This window comes from Pavona decussata, unplaced genomic scaffold (assembly GCF_977016875.1).
Source record: "Pavona decussata unplaced genomic scaffold, jaPavDecu1.1 SCAFFOLD_114, whole genome shotgun sequence".
Lineage (NCBI taxonomy): Eukaryota > Metazoa > Cnidaria > Anthozoa > Scleractinia > Agariciidae > Pavona > Pavona decussata.
The window spans coordinates 3571829-3588865 of NW_028145528.1; the positions used below are offsets into that span (position 1 = coordinate 3571829).

Consider the following 17037-nt stretch of genomic DNA (forward strand, 5'->3'; position numbering starts at 1 on the left):
TTAATAATAATGACAACATACTATTACAAAGTAATAGAATAAAGCGGACAGAAACAACTGAATATTTTAAATTGAACATAACATGGTTAAGAATCCCATCAGGCAGGCGGCAGACCAGCTGGCTATTTACAAGCACAGCCGAGGTGTTGAACTCATGGCAACCGAGAAACAACTCCAGATAGTGGTCAGAGCGGGACTTGAACCAAGGACCTCCGGATTAAAAGTCCAACGCCCTAACCACTCGGCCACGTTGCCTCCTTCTCACGTCAGTCTAGACGACTTCGGCTACTGAGAAGGTGTAAACGGCGGTGATCGCTATGACAACGTCTGGTTCCTCTGATTGTCGGCCAGAGGATTCAAGTTATTTCTCTGTTTGGACTTTCCTGTCCTTCCTGCATCCCTGTGTTTTTGTTTTTTTTTTTTTGGTTTTTTTTTTGTTTTTTTGTCATTGATATTTGATCCACTGTTACATTTGCTGTAATAAATTCAATTATTATATGGCTGGCGTTTGGAGCCGATATAAGGCACGTTCTCATTGGCTAATGTGGGAGCAGGGGTCCGTGAAGATTATTGAATTCAACGCTCTATTTAATGAAGTTGTGGTTCATTGATGACATCTAAATCATTTAAAACTAAATAAGCTCCTCAGGTTTGACCGAAAAATTCAAGAACATTTTATTTCAAAAATTCCAGAGTACGTTTCACCAAGAACAGGTAGTAGGAGCCGAGCGCCGCTCCATTGCTGGCGTCGCTCTCAAAGGCATCTTGCAAACAAAGAGATATTCATCGGAAAACAAATGAACACAGCGATTCAATACTTATTCATAAACTGCAGATACTTAATTGTCTTGTTATATTTTAAATCGCGAAAGCGGCCAAGACTGAATACTGAGGTATTATAGAGCTGAAAGGAGAAACATTGGTGTCAGGTGTGTGACAAGTTTCCGTTTCTGGGACCTTTTAGCGCTGTCTAGAGAGCCACAATAATCTACAGATATTGTAATTAGTGCCGTTCTTTTGTTCTTTTGTCCATAATCATGGACAGAATATGGACATTTATTTGTTAATTAGAAATTTCAATCAAGCAACTTTTCGATGAACAGAATAGAATGTTAACAATAGCGTAAGATCAGAAAAAATCAGCCACGCAAGGATGAATTTGTGCCGTACAACATGCGTTTAGCCTACCTTACCGATGTTTTGTTCTGTTTCAGTTCTTTTTTGGGGGGGGAGGGGTAGTGGGGTGGGGGAGCACGTTTGGGCCAAGAGTGAAAATGCTCATGCTTGCCCTTAAGGTATGTTAGGATAGTTGTGCGCATGCTCCAGCAGCACAACGCACCCTTTAAACTGGTCAGTAGTCACAAAAAGGTGACCCAAAAGGACATTTCAACCCAGTTTGCATTTTATTTCCAATCTGCAGTCTGCCGCAGTCTGCATTTTATACTGACCGTCATCCTATATATGCAATCACATGGTGTGTTCAAATATATCAGTGAAAACTTCTCCCCACATTTATTTGATTTCAAGAGTCTCACCTTCCTCTTGTATTTAAGTGATCCGCCAATGCGTCTACGCTGGTCCCTCCGGTTGCTTTCTTCTTCGAACGCCCTCACTCACTGCAGAACCGAATGAAAAAAAAAAAAAAAACTAGAAAAGTAGTGTTATTGTAGACAACACCTTGTGTTCATCAGTTTATCATCCTTGGATTGACCAAAGCATCCTTGCCCAATACAAAACAGGTAAGCGTAAAAAATTTTACCTTTGTACACTATCATCGCCTCTGATAATGACCGATAATGTAGCCTGGGTAGCACTACCAAGCATTTCTGTGGGTTTTTATCCATTTTAAGGTACTTGAAAGAGCGAAAATCGGAAAGACAGCGAAAAACCGTTGTCGTCCCAATATCCGCGAGGCCAAAAAGCAAAAAACGCAAAAAAACCCCAATGGAAACGCTTCCTAAGCAGGCTGGTGTAAATGGGCTTAGGGATGGTGCTCAAAACAATAGGCACACTTGTTAGACGACTAAACGTAGTTTGGATAACTGACTGAGGGAAGGCAAAAAACAAACCTCACGTTAGCTCGAATACAAATATGAATCTGATGATGGATTACGGAAACAGTGAACAAAAAGATAAATAAATAAACAAAACAACATTGTTGAAATGAAACCATGTTTATTTATTTATTTATTTATTTTTGTAAGAGCACAGCCTTTTACTGGCCATTCAAAAAATGCTCCATATTTGACTAGTGAGCTTGGAATGAAAGGCAACAGTAAAGAACAGGCGAAAGAAGCCGCTAACTAATTGTTTTAATATAGAATTGCTATTAAAAGAGAATCCGTCATCCGATATATTTACAACTGTTTCTTCTAACACTAAGCAACTAAACTACGTTTGTTTGCGATTTTAGGTAGAATAGGCAACAGCACACCTGCGAATATCATCATTAATTCTACGACCTAAGAGAGGTACGTAACCAAGTTCATGAATACATGTATCTAAGTAAGTTGACAACATACTAAAAAACGCTACATCAACAATTAGTGTAGGTTTTGAGCCCTGCCTTTACTCTGCAGAATAGCAGTCACTACGCTTATAATAAAGCAACAAACAAAACGAAGGCTGTTTTCATATATATTAAGTTCTCGGCTGATTTTAGCCAGTCTAAAACCTTGTTTCATAATTATTAAAAACTGGATGACGTAAAATGAAATTGCAGAGTTATGATTGGCTTTGGGGCCTCGGAATATGAAGAAATTGTGCCATGCCCGAGAAATAGCGGCCATTGATTAAATCGTCCTGTGATTTTTCTTGAGCAAAATCAGTCTCGTTATTATTTCACTCGCGCTTGCTGGATAAGTGATAATTGCGCGCCTCATTGGCTATCTCAGTGATAAATCTCATATCCAACGCGCCCTCGTGGAATAATTGTTAAAGGTCACTCGATAGCCATTTCCCAACCATAACCATCTATTAGTTACAAGCTAGCTACTAGGTACGTTTAAATCTTTGCTTTCCTTAGTTTTCCTTAAAAAAATGACAAAGTCTCACCCTTTTTTTATATAAAAAATCTAAAATGAATAAACGATTCTGGAATATTTAGCCAGGCCTTCCATTACGCACCTTTATAATAGTATAAATTAAAGAAAATGGCTAAAACGTTCTGGAACCGTAAATGTTTCCTGAACTCGGTTTCTGCCACGTTCATACCAAGGCGTTTTTTTGCCCAGAAAGAATGTAAAGCTAGAAGGATTTGCTAGGAGGGTACTGTAGACGAGTGGGTCTGGCGAACAGAGGATAAGATCGACGTTCTTTTCTTAAAATAAAGTGCTGATTTACTAAACCTATTTGAGGTGGTTGCAATAAAAGCGGCAGAATTGTCGAAAACAACAGTAGCTGGGCACAGACCCTTACATAAAAAAGGCCAGTAATATAACAAAAGACCACCGTATATAACTCAGTGCCAACAAATGACCCTATATAGATACATGGTTTAAAAACGCCCTTATATAATTTGCAGCTTCCAACACTCCTTATAAACGTCGATTGCAAGAGTCCTTGAGAAAGACCTTATGAACGGCGATAAGACCTTGTCCCGTGTCATCCATATTTACCTTTTATCAGTGTTTCCCGTCAAATCAGGTAAAGGAGTGAAACCAACCCAAGCTATTTTCCCAAGGGGAGCTTTGGGAAAGAGGTCTAGCGTAACCGCACCTTATATACTTTCGTGCGTGCAAAGGTTCTACTTTCCCGAAGGCACAAAGACGTAAGCACGCCCTCACCGTGGTTGACGTCGACATTGAGCATATACCGAACATTTCTGACTCCTTTGAAACGAGTCCTCAAGTGTTTATAGCATATGTTTCTCCTCTCGTCTCCGTTTGACTGGCTCTATATAGAAGAAGAGACTGTTCGGAGTGTACTGTTCTTTGAATGCGGCAAAAGGCATATGATTTCAAGGGTAAATTTTACAGCACTGCTGTTATTGGCTCTTTCTGTGCAATTCGATCGCTTGTCTTAAAAAGAAAACATTTTTACGCATTACTTTAATCAAGGAAACACCCCTCAAATTGAGAAAAAATGAAATTAATTTTATTGTCAGTCCCTCTTTGAAGAAGATAGTAACAATAAGATCCCCAGAAGTCATAACACTGTTTTTAACACTAATTCTGTTGTGATCAGAGTTACCGGATGGTATATCTCGTTTCAACACACTAAATACATATCGTGTTATATCTTAACTCTATTTTATATATCATATTTGCAACCATCACGAATACTATAAGTAATCGGTCATTCTACTAACAATCATTGTTAGTTTGTTTGTGTTGCCGACATCATTAATTAGTAATTAATGATGTCGGCAACACAAACAAACTCAAAACAAGACCTTGCATAAATGTTGAAAAGGCGCCTAACAATACTGGTGACCTCGTTTAATCTAACTAACGACAGCCGGGGCAGAGAAAAATCTGAGACCCCGGATGGAAACCGAACCCATGACCCTAGTTCTTACTGCTGTACTACCGGGAGATTCTTTATCACCAATACGACGGTTTCAACAGTGATGATACAAGCAGCACAGCGTGTAATACATGAACCTGGTAAATGGCCTAACTCGCCACGAGTCTACCCTGGTATCTGGCCTGCTTAATATGTAAAAGATTATCAGGAAAACGAACGGGAAAAAATTCAGACTTTGAACTCACGCAATGCTCTACTGACAGAGCTATCTTATGATAACTGCATAGGAGATGGTCATTTTGTGAATTCACAACACATCCGAAATGTTAAAATATATATGAACCTAGTGGAATGTGGATGTGAAATATAAGTCTAACGTATGTAACTGGTGTGTGGTGAGTCACGGTTTCGATTCCCATTGCGGACCCAGAATTGTTCTTTATCCCACGGTCGTGGAATGATAAACATTTCATCTTTCTTATTATACTTATTGCTAAACCAAAAATTTAACATGTTTCGCAATTAAAACGATATATACCGTACTAAATATTTAAATTATCAAGAAAACGTCGCAACCGGCCACTATGGTGACATAAGGAAAGTGCTGCAGATGCTTCATTATTTCTTTCTTTCTCGTTCACATAGCTCTTTAGCTTGTTTTGGAGAACATCCGGAGGGAAGAGAAAACGGCGCATCTTTTTACATGTACCCTTACTTTCAGCAAACGTAAGTAACCGAAAGATTATATATACTGCAGATTTTCGGTTTGACTGGTTTACTTCTGAGCATTAGGGTAGATCATGTGCATCTAAAGTGACCTGTACTAGTAGTTGCCTTGTTCTATAGAATCATTTTGCTCGTTGTTGGCCTCTAGTTCTGGATTCTAGCCTCCTCTGAGGGGCTCTGATACCTCGCAACTCGTGAAATATCTGCAGCCAAGAGAAAATAAGGGGACAGAGAGGGAAGCTAGAGGTGTTGGCTGGGATATGTACATTTCACTAAATTTATTTTAAGACATCGTGTAAACGGGAGTCGGTTTTCCGAGACGTCCGCAAACGATCAGTGTGACGTCACAGGAAGTCATCGGAGCGTGCCGTCGTCGCGTTGTGTAATGGCGGCTGTTGAATATTCAGTCTGGCTTTCGTAAGTGGCATTTACGGGAGTCTAGATTCGTTTGCGGACGTCTTGGGAGACAAAATTCCCTTTTCACGACGTCTACAAATAGCTTAAGTGAAATCATGTATCCCAATGGATATACTGTGGTTCGCCCTCTCTGTCCCCTTATTTTCTCTTGCTGCAGGTCATAAAGCGCAAGGTTACAAAGATTGGTTCGACTTATTTCGAAGCTCGCAATAAACTGAACACAGTCTGTTAGATTAAGGATCAAGTTTGACATCTACAAGCGAAGCCAATTTACAGAATGCGGCATCGATAAACATTCATAAAAATTGGGTGGATAGAGTGCTTTGTGGATATTGAATTCTACTTAAGATTTCTCCGTTTTCTGAAGTCTTGGAATAGTAGATAAAGTATCTTTAATTTCAACCATATATTCCTCCTTCTTCCGACCCCAAAACGTTTGCTTGCAATTCAAGTTTCTTTGAACCTCTTGCATCATGGAAATGAGATCGAATGTTTTCCAGCGTTTGGAAAGAACCTCCAACACGGAGGACACAAAAGTATCACTTCTCGTCTTATACACCACGTGAAGAGCTTCAAGAATTTCACCAACTTGGTTCGAGTGTGATCGAGTCATCACTATCTTCGCAGCATCAGGAATGATTTCCAACATTTTTGTCACACACTCTCCAATCGATCCATCGTGTACTTTGTCAAAGTACCTGCCAGATCCATCGGGTACATATAAGTGCCTGCCAGATTTATCGTGTACTTTGTCAAAGTACCTGTCGGTTTCATGACAGATTTCAAATACTGCAAAAAGGGTTGACTCCGCATCTATGGAAGAAACAGATAGGCCGTCACATGGATCCCGAGATCAAATAATGTTCCTATTAAGATAATTCTTTTGACTTTAAATGCCTACAAGGCTTAGCACCTAGTTATCTGATTGATCTCATTTCATTAATCAAAGGCTCCTGTAAGCCAACTCGTGAATGCAGAAGTGAATAGTGGTAACCGTAAGGCCGTACTCGCATCAAACTAAGCTACAACTAAGGATTCTTGGACGACATGCGGGAATGAAGTGTGACCTGAAAGGTTTAGAACATTGTTCGTATTGTGTTTGGCTGGCCCAAGAAGCTATAAAAGCTTAATAACGGGCCTCATTTATTCCGCCCTCTTCGTCGCTAAAGATTTCTTAGCCTTTCCCCTCAGTTTTGGATTTTTTTTTTAAAGAAAGTTTAAGAGCAATTCTACAGGAAAGTGAAGCAAAGTTGGAAATGAAAATTCTTAACCCCCCTTCATTTTTTGTGTGGAGGTAGGTTACCTGGAGGGATAAGCAAAAACAGCCATATTTGGATCGGCAGGTGCGTCGTTGCCATGGAAACCGCACTTGATCACGTCGGCCTGAGGTCTATGTTTTGACCGAAAAATTCACTCTCAAATAGTACAAATAAACCAGTCTGGTTCTCGAGTACATGTGAACCAATTCAAATAAAATTCATACAGATGGTAGAACTACTCTCCCAGTTAATAAAATTGCTGTAAGAGTATTTTGGGTTCTATAATCAAGAAGACCTTGGTCGTATTACTATGTTGCCTGTCAGCCATTTTGACAAGAAGGAAAATCAAGCACAACCATATTCGTTATTTCTCCGAAAGTACTCTTTTCACATGAACCAAATTAGCAGCAGGGCTTACATAGATATTGAAGTTTATAAATATTATAAAATCTATTTGGGGAATATTATATTCTGGCCATGGGTGTTGAAGACATCCGAGGCAAGTTGCAAAAAATTGCAAAATTGGAAATGTTGAGGTCTCCAGTATTTGGTTCAAGCAGGCTTTAGATAGAGAGTATCAGCTTCAGAGGTTTTTTCATTCATCTTATCTGTTATCTACATTTGATTGATTAGGTTTTGGCCAACGAATTTGATGAAATATAAATTAAAACAAAGCCTACCTTGCAACTTTTGGAAATTTCTTCAGGATGCTTTTGTCGTATAGGATGGGTCTCTCCTCAGTTCGCTCGCTCCATTTTCTTGACCAAATCTTGCACAGACTCTAGCGGAAAGCACAAATCTAACTGCCTAGCCTCGCCGAACACCTACGTTTAGACCAAAGATGATGATGCATTAACCCGAATAAAGAACAGTCGAACAGGTCAAACACAGTCGTGTGTCGAGTATCGAAATAATTCATCAATACAATCCATCCAGGAAGTTAAATAGATGCATCAAGATCACAGCTGAGCAAATGCATTTCTGCGACGATTCTGAATAACGTCTTTGGCTAAATCGAGCCGTACATTCCGTGGTGCATGGTTGAGAAGCGAAGAAATCGTTGTTTACGACCTGTAGACCGGAAATGCGAGTAGCAAAACTGCTGACCGGATGTAGTTTTAAATGCGATATACGCGCTTTTTGTTTGTTTGTTTTTGTAGCTTCGGCTAATTGTCGCAATGGCATTATCTCTTCTTAACATATTTTTGGTACAATATATCATTGATAGGGGGATAAAAGGACGACTTTTGATCCGCTTTTATGACTGTTTTACAGTGGTGAATAAACAGGACAAAATAAAAAAGCTTCACTAGTCGTTTTACGCAACCACATAAGCCGCCCATGTTTCCTGGGTTTGTTTTTTTGTTTGTTTGTTTGTTTTTAATTCGTTGCTTATTGGATGTTAAGGATGGCCTGCATGTAAGATACGTCGCTGATCTGGGGCATTAGCGTACACATTAGAAGTTACGAAGTTGGAATTTTTGACCCACCTCTCCTCCAGAAATAAATAAGTCCTCTTCAAGCCAATAAATTTTCACATTCAGTACCTAGTACCTGCCCAAATTTTGGCATTCTTTCTGTTTATTTATTTATTTATATTTATTTATTTATTTATTTTTTGCTGTTGTTTTTTTTGGTGGGGGGGGGGGGGGAGGGGTGACCGGACGTAAATTTGTGCCGTCGATCAAAACACTGTAAGGTAAGGTAAGGTAAGGTAAGGTAACTTTATTTAGACACGGTAAATCCTTCAGCAAATATGAGATATACATTCAGAGATAAAAGATAAAAGATAACTAACCTAAACTACTGTTAACCATATACTAAAAGCTGCTTTACATGGGTGCCGTGTTAAAACTCATTCAAAACTGTGGTGACGTAGATTAAATTTAAAATTATGTAAAGATGTTGCTGCACGAAGGTCACTGGATAGGCTGTTCCACAACCCGGCTCCCCTGTAAGAGAAACTCTTCTTTAAATAATTGGTGCGGGGCTGCGGAAGAGCCAATTTATTTTCAGTATTCCTTAATCGATATGATGTTACGTCGTTTCGAGAAACAAATCTAGAACTCAGATATTCAGGGGTCATTCCATGTAAAGATTTGTACATCATAATAGCAGCTGATTCCAATCTTTGGTATTTTAGTTTACGCCAACCCAGTGCCCGGAACAATTCATTGATGTTAGAGTCATAATTGGCACACATTAAAATACGGGCTGCACGATTTTGGAGCTTCTGAAGCTTTTCAGAGAGACCACTGCCACAGTTGCCCCAAACAACACTACAGTAATTAAAATGTGGTTGAACTAGGGCGTCATATACATTAATTAATATGTTAAAAGGTATAAGATGTCTTATTCGCTTAATTGCGCCCAAAGCAGAAGCAATCTTTTTACAAATGTTCTGTATATGACATTCCCAGTTCATGTTTTGGTCGATGTGCACACCAAGAGATTTCGTGGATGACACCTGCTCCATTGGATGGTCATTTATACTGAAAGAAGGAATTTCAGGAAATGTTGATAACTTCTGTCTCGACGCAACTAACATGAATTCAGTTTTTGTTAAATTCAAGGTCAGTTTATTGGCAGATAGTCATGTATACACCCTGTTTAAATCATAGTTAAGGCAGTCATCGATATGTTTTAAATCTGCGCTAGCGAAGGTGAGGCTGGTGTCATCTGCGTACATTCTTGGTTGCGGCTATTATGATCATGCGTTCAATTTTCACCCAAGCTTCAGTTCAGCTTCATTTCCTTTGTTTTTGTTTTCATTCGGTTATTCTGTTTTTTTTTTTTTTGTTTTTGCTTTCTTCACCATTGCCATTGTGAAACAACCCCATTACAAGAGGATATCATTACACATACATCCGGTGTTACATCCCATTACGTTGTGTTATATCCGGTCAGCAGTCGTGCTTCTCGGACTTCCGGCCTATGCGTTCAGTTTATTTACCATTCTTGGCTTGTCGACTATCGCAATATCTGACTCGATTTTAGCCTAAGACGTTACTTTGGATTGTTCAAAGGTATGCATTTGCTTTGTACATCGATCTCGACACATTTACTTTACTTCCTGGCTGAATAATATTGATGAGTTTAGGTGCTCGACGGCAGAAATCGCAAGCATTACGACCATGTTTTGGACTTTGTCAACTATTCTTTGTCAAGTGTATGCGGGCTACTTGTATCATCATCCCTGGTCTGAAACACAGCAAACTGGATATTCGAGGTGAGTAACTGTTAGTCTGCGCTAGATTTGGTCAAAACGACGGAACGTGCGAAGGAGAGATACTGGAGAGAACCACGCGACGAAAGCATCCTGCACTGAGAAATTCCCAAAACCCTCAAGGTAGGTTTTGTATCAATTTATATTTCATCAAATTTGTTGGCCAAAACCTTATTTACTAAATGTAGGTAGCAGGCAAGATGATAAAAGATACTTTTGAAGCTGATTTTCTCTCTCTAAAGCCTGTTTGAGCTAAATACTAGAGCTCTCAAAATTACCAATTTTGCAATTTTTTGCAATTTGTCCCAGGTGTCTTCAGCACCCATGGCCAGAGTATAGTTTTCCCCAAATTGATTTTATGATATTTAGAAACGTCAATATCTTTGTAATCTCTGCTGCTAATTTGGTTTATGTGGAAAGAGTACTTTCGGAGAAATAACGAATATCGTTGTGCTTGTTTTTCCTGCTTGTCTAAATGGCTGACAGGGAACATAGTAGGACGAGCATTTTCTTCTTGTTTATAAAACCAAAATTATTGTAACGGCGAATTTTACAAACTGGGAGAGTGGTTCTACCATCTGTACCATTTGTATTGGTTCACATGCAACCGAGAACCAGACTCGTTTACTTTTACCTTTTGAGAGTGGAACTTTTGCTCAAAACATGGTCCCAAGGCCGACGTCATATAGTGCGGTTACCATGGCAACGATACATCTGCCGATCCAAATATGGTTGTTTTTGTCTATCCCCCAAGGTAACCTACCTACACACAAAAATTGAAGAGGGGTTAAAATTTTTCATTTCCAACTTTGCTTCACTTTCCTGGAGAATTGCTCTTAAATTTTGAAAATTGCTTGGAGCCTTTGTAGTGGATGGCTTTTAAAGGCGAAAAAGAAAGAAAGAGTTTCATTTTCATTAACCTAAAAAAGGTTTTGAACCGGGACCCTCCACCGCAAAAGGCCACGCACCACGTCACTGCTCTACATACGCACGAATTACAATGAGGAGATTAATTTTTGTATATATTAGTTATTTAGGGTGTCTGACTATCTGTTACCCGTGTCGCAACGATTTTAATGGCCAAATGACTTCGGACTGACGAAAAAGAATACGCAAATGAGAGGGAACACCCTCAGACGTATTTCCACCCTTTTTTTCTCATTCACATTTTGCGCGAAACCACTCTCGATCTGCTTGAGCGGCTTTCAATGGCGCTTTTCTCGCCAAAATAAAAACTTACGAAGACTATATACATCGGTGGAGTGTTCTTTAGATTACTTCTTTTAATTTCGAACTCTAAAAAACGTGAGAAACTTAGCGAACCGTGAGAGTATGGTTAAACCATCAAGCGATTGACATTTTCCCACAGTACGATAACTCGTTGATTGCGCATGAGCGCATTTACGAGTTAAATCAAAGTCTCTTGAGAGCCAAACTGAATACTGGTGACCGTAAAGTAGTGCTCGCATCAAACGATGCTACAAGTATTCGTGGACGCAGCCGCATTGTAGGAATGCATTATGTATAAAGTTATTTGCTTAACGCGCAAAACAATTCAATTACACCCGCACTATGATTCCTTTCGATACGCGAAGCAACCCAAAGGTGGAAGTGTACGTCCTTTAGATGGAATTTTAGGGTAAGCTCTTTTAAAGGTTTTCATGTGTGCGTTTCATGTTTGCTGAAACGAGCAGTTACACCTATCGAAGTCGAAATTTTGGGAAATATCCGTCCCGAAAAGAAAGTTGCCCCTTAGTTTCGGTAAATGGAAGGATTTAGCCGACAACACACCTTCTAGCTGTTTTCTTTTGAGAATAAGTTATTTGTTACATTGATTTTCATCCTTTTTGTCCCGTAATGGAGGCTGATGGTGAATACATGCACTATACGTAGACTGATGAATAGTTTATAATTTCGATAAAATTCCGATTAAATTAATATCAAGTTTACGACACATCAAGCCATCGAGGGAGTGACATTTCCCCACATTACGATAACTCGTTCATTGCGCATGCGTGCATTCACGAGTTAAGAAGTAATCTCTTAGATTTGAAAACTATGGTACTCAGTTTACCAGTATCATTCAGTGCAAAGACGCATCAAACGCTTGTATTCCATTCAGCTGTGCCTCGCCTATAGAGTACTCTTCCTGCAGTCATCCAAAACATTTCGTCAATAAACGGTTTTATAGCTGTCTTTTTAAACCTCATGGACTCATCAAGAGAACCGTTTTAGATAGTTTGACGTGCAAGAATACAAATTTCGTCAATAACTTAGACGAACGATTTAACATGAAGAATTTAGCATGAAGAACGATTTAACTCACCTTCTTTCTGCACCCATCTGTTCCCAATTGCGAATAACTCTGTCTCAAAATTCTTATAGTCGTGTGAATCCTGAAGCTCTTTTTCCTTTTGCTTTATCTCTTTTTCAATATCTGGGATTCTTTCTTTCATCCACTGCTTTCTCTCTCTTATCACCGTTTTTAGCCTACTTTCATATATAGATTCAAAAACAGTACACCTTTTTAGCTTTTCTTGGCGGATGTGATAGGGTAATGTTCTGGCCTCCTGTTGGTCCTGCCTCGAACGCGATCTCACCTCTTCCAGATGTTCTCTAACCCTCTTCTCGTCTAATTCGTACTGTTGATCACGACTCTCTTCCTCTTCCTTGATCCTCTTCAGTTCGTTCAGACCTTTAAGTTTCTCGGCGAATGGCGCGGCTGTTATTGTCGCCACTTGGCTCTGGGAATTTAAAGCTTTAAAAAAGGATTCAATTCTTTCAGCGTCATCGTCGGCAGAAGTTGCACCACTATCGATAATTAAAACTTCTACCTTACTGTAATATGTTGTGGGGCGACTAACAGCGTTTGGTAACATTCCAATTTCTTTCAGTGGAAGAGCAGGACGAAGGGTGCGTGGTTTCACTTTCTCTAACAACTCCACGAGGTCATACAGATTTAAGGCTTCAAAAACCTCTGTAAGCAGATTGACTGGAGTGTCAGGAAACAAGTAAGTGATGTTTGGCATGAATAGTTCGGGATCAGGCATTTTCTTCAGATCAAGGCCAAATGAGTGGTAAAACCGTTCCTCGGTAACTGGATCACCTCTCAGCCTGCCCATCACTTCTGCGACCATTTCTTCACTTAGATCCTTTAAGCAAGGTTTATAAGTGGTATCTAAATTTAAAAGAGATGAAGTAGTGTTACTCATGAGAATTTAGAGGAAAGAGAGACTACACACGAAGCGGGTGAGACATATAGGCAGGTTCTACCTTTGAGACTAGCTCAGAGATACATAGCATAACAAAAAATCGGCCAATCAACAGCCATGAACTTTGTAGCAAAATGTACAATTGTGGCATTTAAAGAGGACAACAGAACGTCACTGTTGAGTGTTCGTGATACGATTTGTTCTATTTGTAGATATGAACCGTTCACATAAACGAGGAACCCTAAGTTGTTCTAGAAGTGCTAAAAGAACCTGTAGCCTGTATGAGTAGTCTTGTCAAACATTCGTTAAAACTTTGTGCGATGGCGAACGCGCCAGTGTACGTAAAGAGTTCCTCTTCCATCCTTATGGCTAAATGAAAGGATACCGTAAATCCTCTATTAAGCACCCGGAGGACTTGTTAAATTCAAGCACGTTTGATGGAGGGGCGCTTACCAGAAGAGGATGGGTTAATGGAGGGGGGGGGGGGGGGGCATATTTAATTTTGCGAAACGTTGCACAATAGCAAAAAAGGAGGAAACAGACTAGGGTTACGGTAAAAGGGGAGGGTAATTTAACGACTTTCCTCCTCTTAATGGGGCGGGTGGGGGCTTTTTAGAGAGGGGGATCTGTAATGTCGTAAAAATATAAACGCTCGGTAAACTGCAATCGTTTCTTTATAACAATTTCACGCATGCGAGCTTGTAAGACTGTAATCGAATCATCGGTATTACCAACCAGCGACGACAGAAGTAAACAAATCTATAAAGGAGATGCCGGCAATTCGAGAATTAGCACAAGCGTGACAATGGCAGTAGAATAACTCTCGAATAACTGATTGCGCGAATAGGGCAAAAAAGGAAAAGCCTAGTTCAATGGAGTATGAAGGAAAAGGAAACGGAGGATTAAATTTACCACTTGCTTCTTCAGCTGCAACTTCAGATTGAGCTGCCAGCATTCCACTGTCGCTTGTTTCTGTCGTCATACTGCGTGCATCCTCGGCTTTTTCCAAGTAATCATAGACGAATGCGAGTTTCTCTTGATCCAGGTATTTCGCCTCATTTAATGCAGGAGTCTCTAATTGGAAAGGTCTTTCTTTTGGCGCTTTTCTGTCCAGTATCTCCCTTTGTTGACTATCAGCGTCTTTTGAAAAGGAGAAAATATATATTACACGTATTTTTCAGTCAGTAACACAGGCATACCATTAAAGATAAAAATCGAGTTCTCCCGACAGGGAGAAAACATAAAATAGATATCAGTAGAAGAACCCAACATGGAATGCGGAAACATGCAGGTAAACCCTTCAGTACACGGTCAGCTAGTTTTTGATGGCTCCAATTGGTACTTTTACGTCTGACACAGAGGAACGACATCAAACAACGACAGAATGACAACTTTTTGCTTAATTTTATAATTGTTGTAGTACATTGAGATGAAACACAAGATATGTAAACCTAAGAATCAGCGATAACAGCCGGTTTCCATCGCTTTACCCGAGGAATATTTATGGAAGTAGTAAATACATACTTATGAATTCCAGAGAATTTTTAACTCCTATTTTCCGTTTCTTTTTTCCCGTCTTAACGGAAAAAATAAAACGTTCGAGGGAACCAAATTCTGCACGTTTCTGGCAGACATCTCAATTAACTATTTTCAGCTTATGTGACCACGTTCTCCTTTGAAACATGGAAATGAAATTTTCTTCTTACTTAGATCGGTGCTAATCAATGGGTTGATTAGCCACGTATTGCAACAGACCGTTCGATAACGAGCGAAATATTTATATTGTGGTAAAACAATTCCTAAATAAAATCGCCTTTGTAATGGATACACATTAAACGTTGTAATGTTCCGTACATCTTTTGCCTTGATAACTGTTACCGATCTCAGCCTTCGACTTCGGCATGCGAGACGAGAAAGCGAGAGGAACTAACTTTCAGTCCTACATTATTCTTTACTTCGCAAACGGTAAGTTTGTGGAGTAATTGGTCGTTTGTAAGCCCTTTGTCAGTTTTTGTCACTATAAAGCGTTGGTCCGCGAACAGTAACGAAGCCACAGCAACTGCATGCAGATAAACCGGGTATCATCATGACTCTTCCCAAACAACAATTTACTGATTTGAAAGACAACAGAATGAATGGCTTGTCCCACAAATAGTTACAAAACTCCAATAAAATAGGAGATAGAGACAAACTTTTTTTTTTGATACCCGACTCGTCTTGTTATTCACCCATAAGCTTACTTTCATGATAAAATTAAGTTACCTTGAGCTTTCCTGGTAAACTCGAGACGGGCCTTCTCGTATTCTTCCTCGTCGATGGTCACAATCGCTTCTACTTCCTCTCCACCGGCAAGTTCTCTCAGTTCATCAGTGACAAAGAAGGTTTGCAGGCGTGCCTTGAGAGTCCCATCCTGGTATAAACTCCACAAGGTGTTCAGAGCTGACAGATTTTCTGCTTGAACTGTGAGGCACACACAACCTTCAGTTATTTGAATCAGTTTGGTTCCGCCAGGAAGTACACAGCGTTCAACAGCGTTGATAAGCTGATCAAATGAAGACCCACGACTCAACACCTCCAGAGAAGAAGCCGTTATTATGCCACCTGCCACCATTTTAAACACAGTCTTTATGTTCAGGACTGAAAACCAAATAACAGAATTAAGAATTTTTTATGACTTTCCGTCTCATACACCTTATTTGCCCTCTAGAATAAGGGGCGGTATTAAGGATTTTCCTAACTGTGTGACGACCAAAGGTATTGAATGTATTGAAAAATCAAAGGCCTCTATGAGCCAACCCGTGAATACGAAACGGTCTAGAGAACTAGCCTGCGCAGATACAACTTGAATTATATTAATTGATCAGCTTGGAATGTCGGAAAATATCCAAGCACAAGTCCAGCAACAGAACTCTAAGTACAAGGCTCGATTTCCCACGGGCCAAAACAAACAGGGAAGAACGTCGATCTAAGATTAAACAGTGACTCTGTGGAGTGTTTTGGATGTAAACGAATCCAGTCGAAAGTTTCTTGATTGCGCTGTCCGGGTCGCGGTGCAAGTTGTTCGGCGTGGCAGACGATTTCTGTGCTTCTCTTCACTTGAAAGAGGATTCGAAAAATTTTTTAAAATCCTCTTCGGTAATGGATTGAAGATGGCGCCGACAAAGTTTATGTTTATATTTATTGCGTTCGACGAAAGGAGAACACATACTATTCGTATCATTTTTTTCCGAAATCAGACCCGCAGGTTTTAAGATGTCCCGCGGGTACAATACAATACAATATACAATACAATATTTATTTCGCCATCAACGTATAACAACGAAACTCCACTTTCTCTAACGAATTTCTGGTTTATTCAATACAATATAAAAATACAATAATTTTACTTGAGATAATACAGATCGAACGCACTGGCTTAATTTATCCTTCATGATTACTAGTATAAAGTTTATTTACATCCGAGCCAGTCTTACATGACGTATAAAGTTTACATCACTGACCACGTGGCATGGATTGCCCAATCACATATGCCCGGCAAATGTCATTGACATCAGGACATTGTTATATTTTTTAAATTTAAGACCTTTGAAAAAAAAAGGTAGGAGAACTCATGGCTATTAACTGGTAGCAAAGGAAATAACAGTATGCAATGGGTTTAGCGATGCCGATGATGAATATGTGATAACTGGAGAACATTGGCCTCCCCTCAGTAAGGACTCAACTACATATC

General features: G+C 39.7%; 2 protein-coding genes across 4 annotated transcripts in view; both read right to left on the reverse strand.

Moving 5' to 3' along the window:
• Positions 1-3086: 3086 nt before the first annotated feature.
• The window catches only part of LOC146470275 (uncharacterized), a 56125-nt gene continuing 42174 nt past the window's right edge, over positions 3087-17037 (reverse strand). The window contains exons 3-6 of one of the 3 annotated variants that reach the window (XM_085122353.1): positions 15570-15944; positions 14220-14447; positions 12422-13273; positions 3087-6423 (exon numbers count right to left, since the gene is read on the reverse strand). In XM_085122353.1, coding sequence (XP_084978479.1) covers positions 5954-6423; positions 12422-13273; positions 14220-14447; positions 15570-15944 — 1925 coding nt within the window. In that variant the 3' untranslated portion in view covers positions 3087-5953. The remainder of the gene's footprint in view (positions 6424-12421; positions 13274-14219; positions 14448-15569; positions 15945-17037) is intronic. The other 2 variants (XM_085122351.1, XM_085122354.1) reach the window with 2 other exon arrangements.
• Positions 8689-9524, reverse strand: LOC146470276 (uncharacterized). The gene has a single exon (XM_085122356.1). The coding sequence runs from the start codon at positions 9415-9417 to the stop codon at positions 8725-8727; it is 693 nt and encodes a 230-aa protein (XP_084978482.1). The 5' UTR covers positions 9418-9524; the 3' UTR covers positions 8689-8724.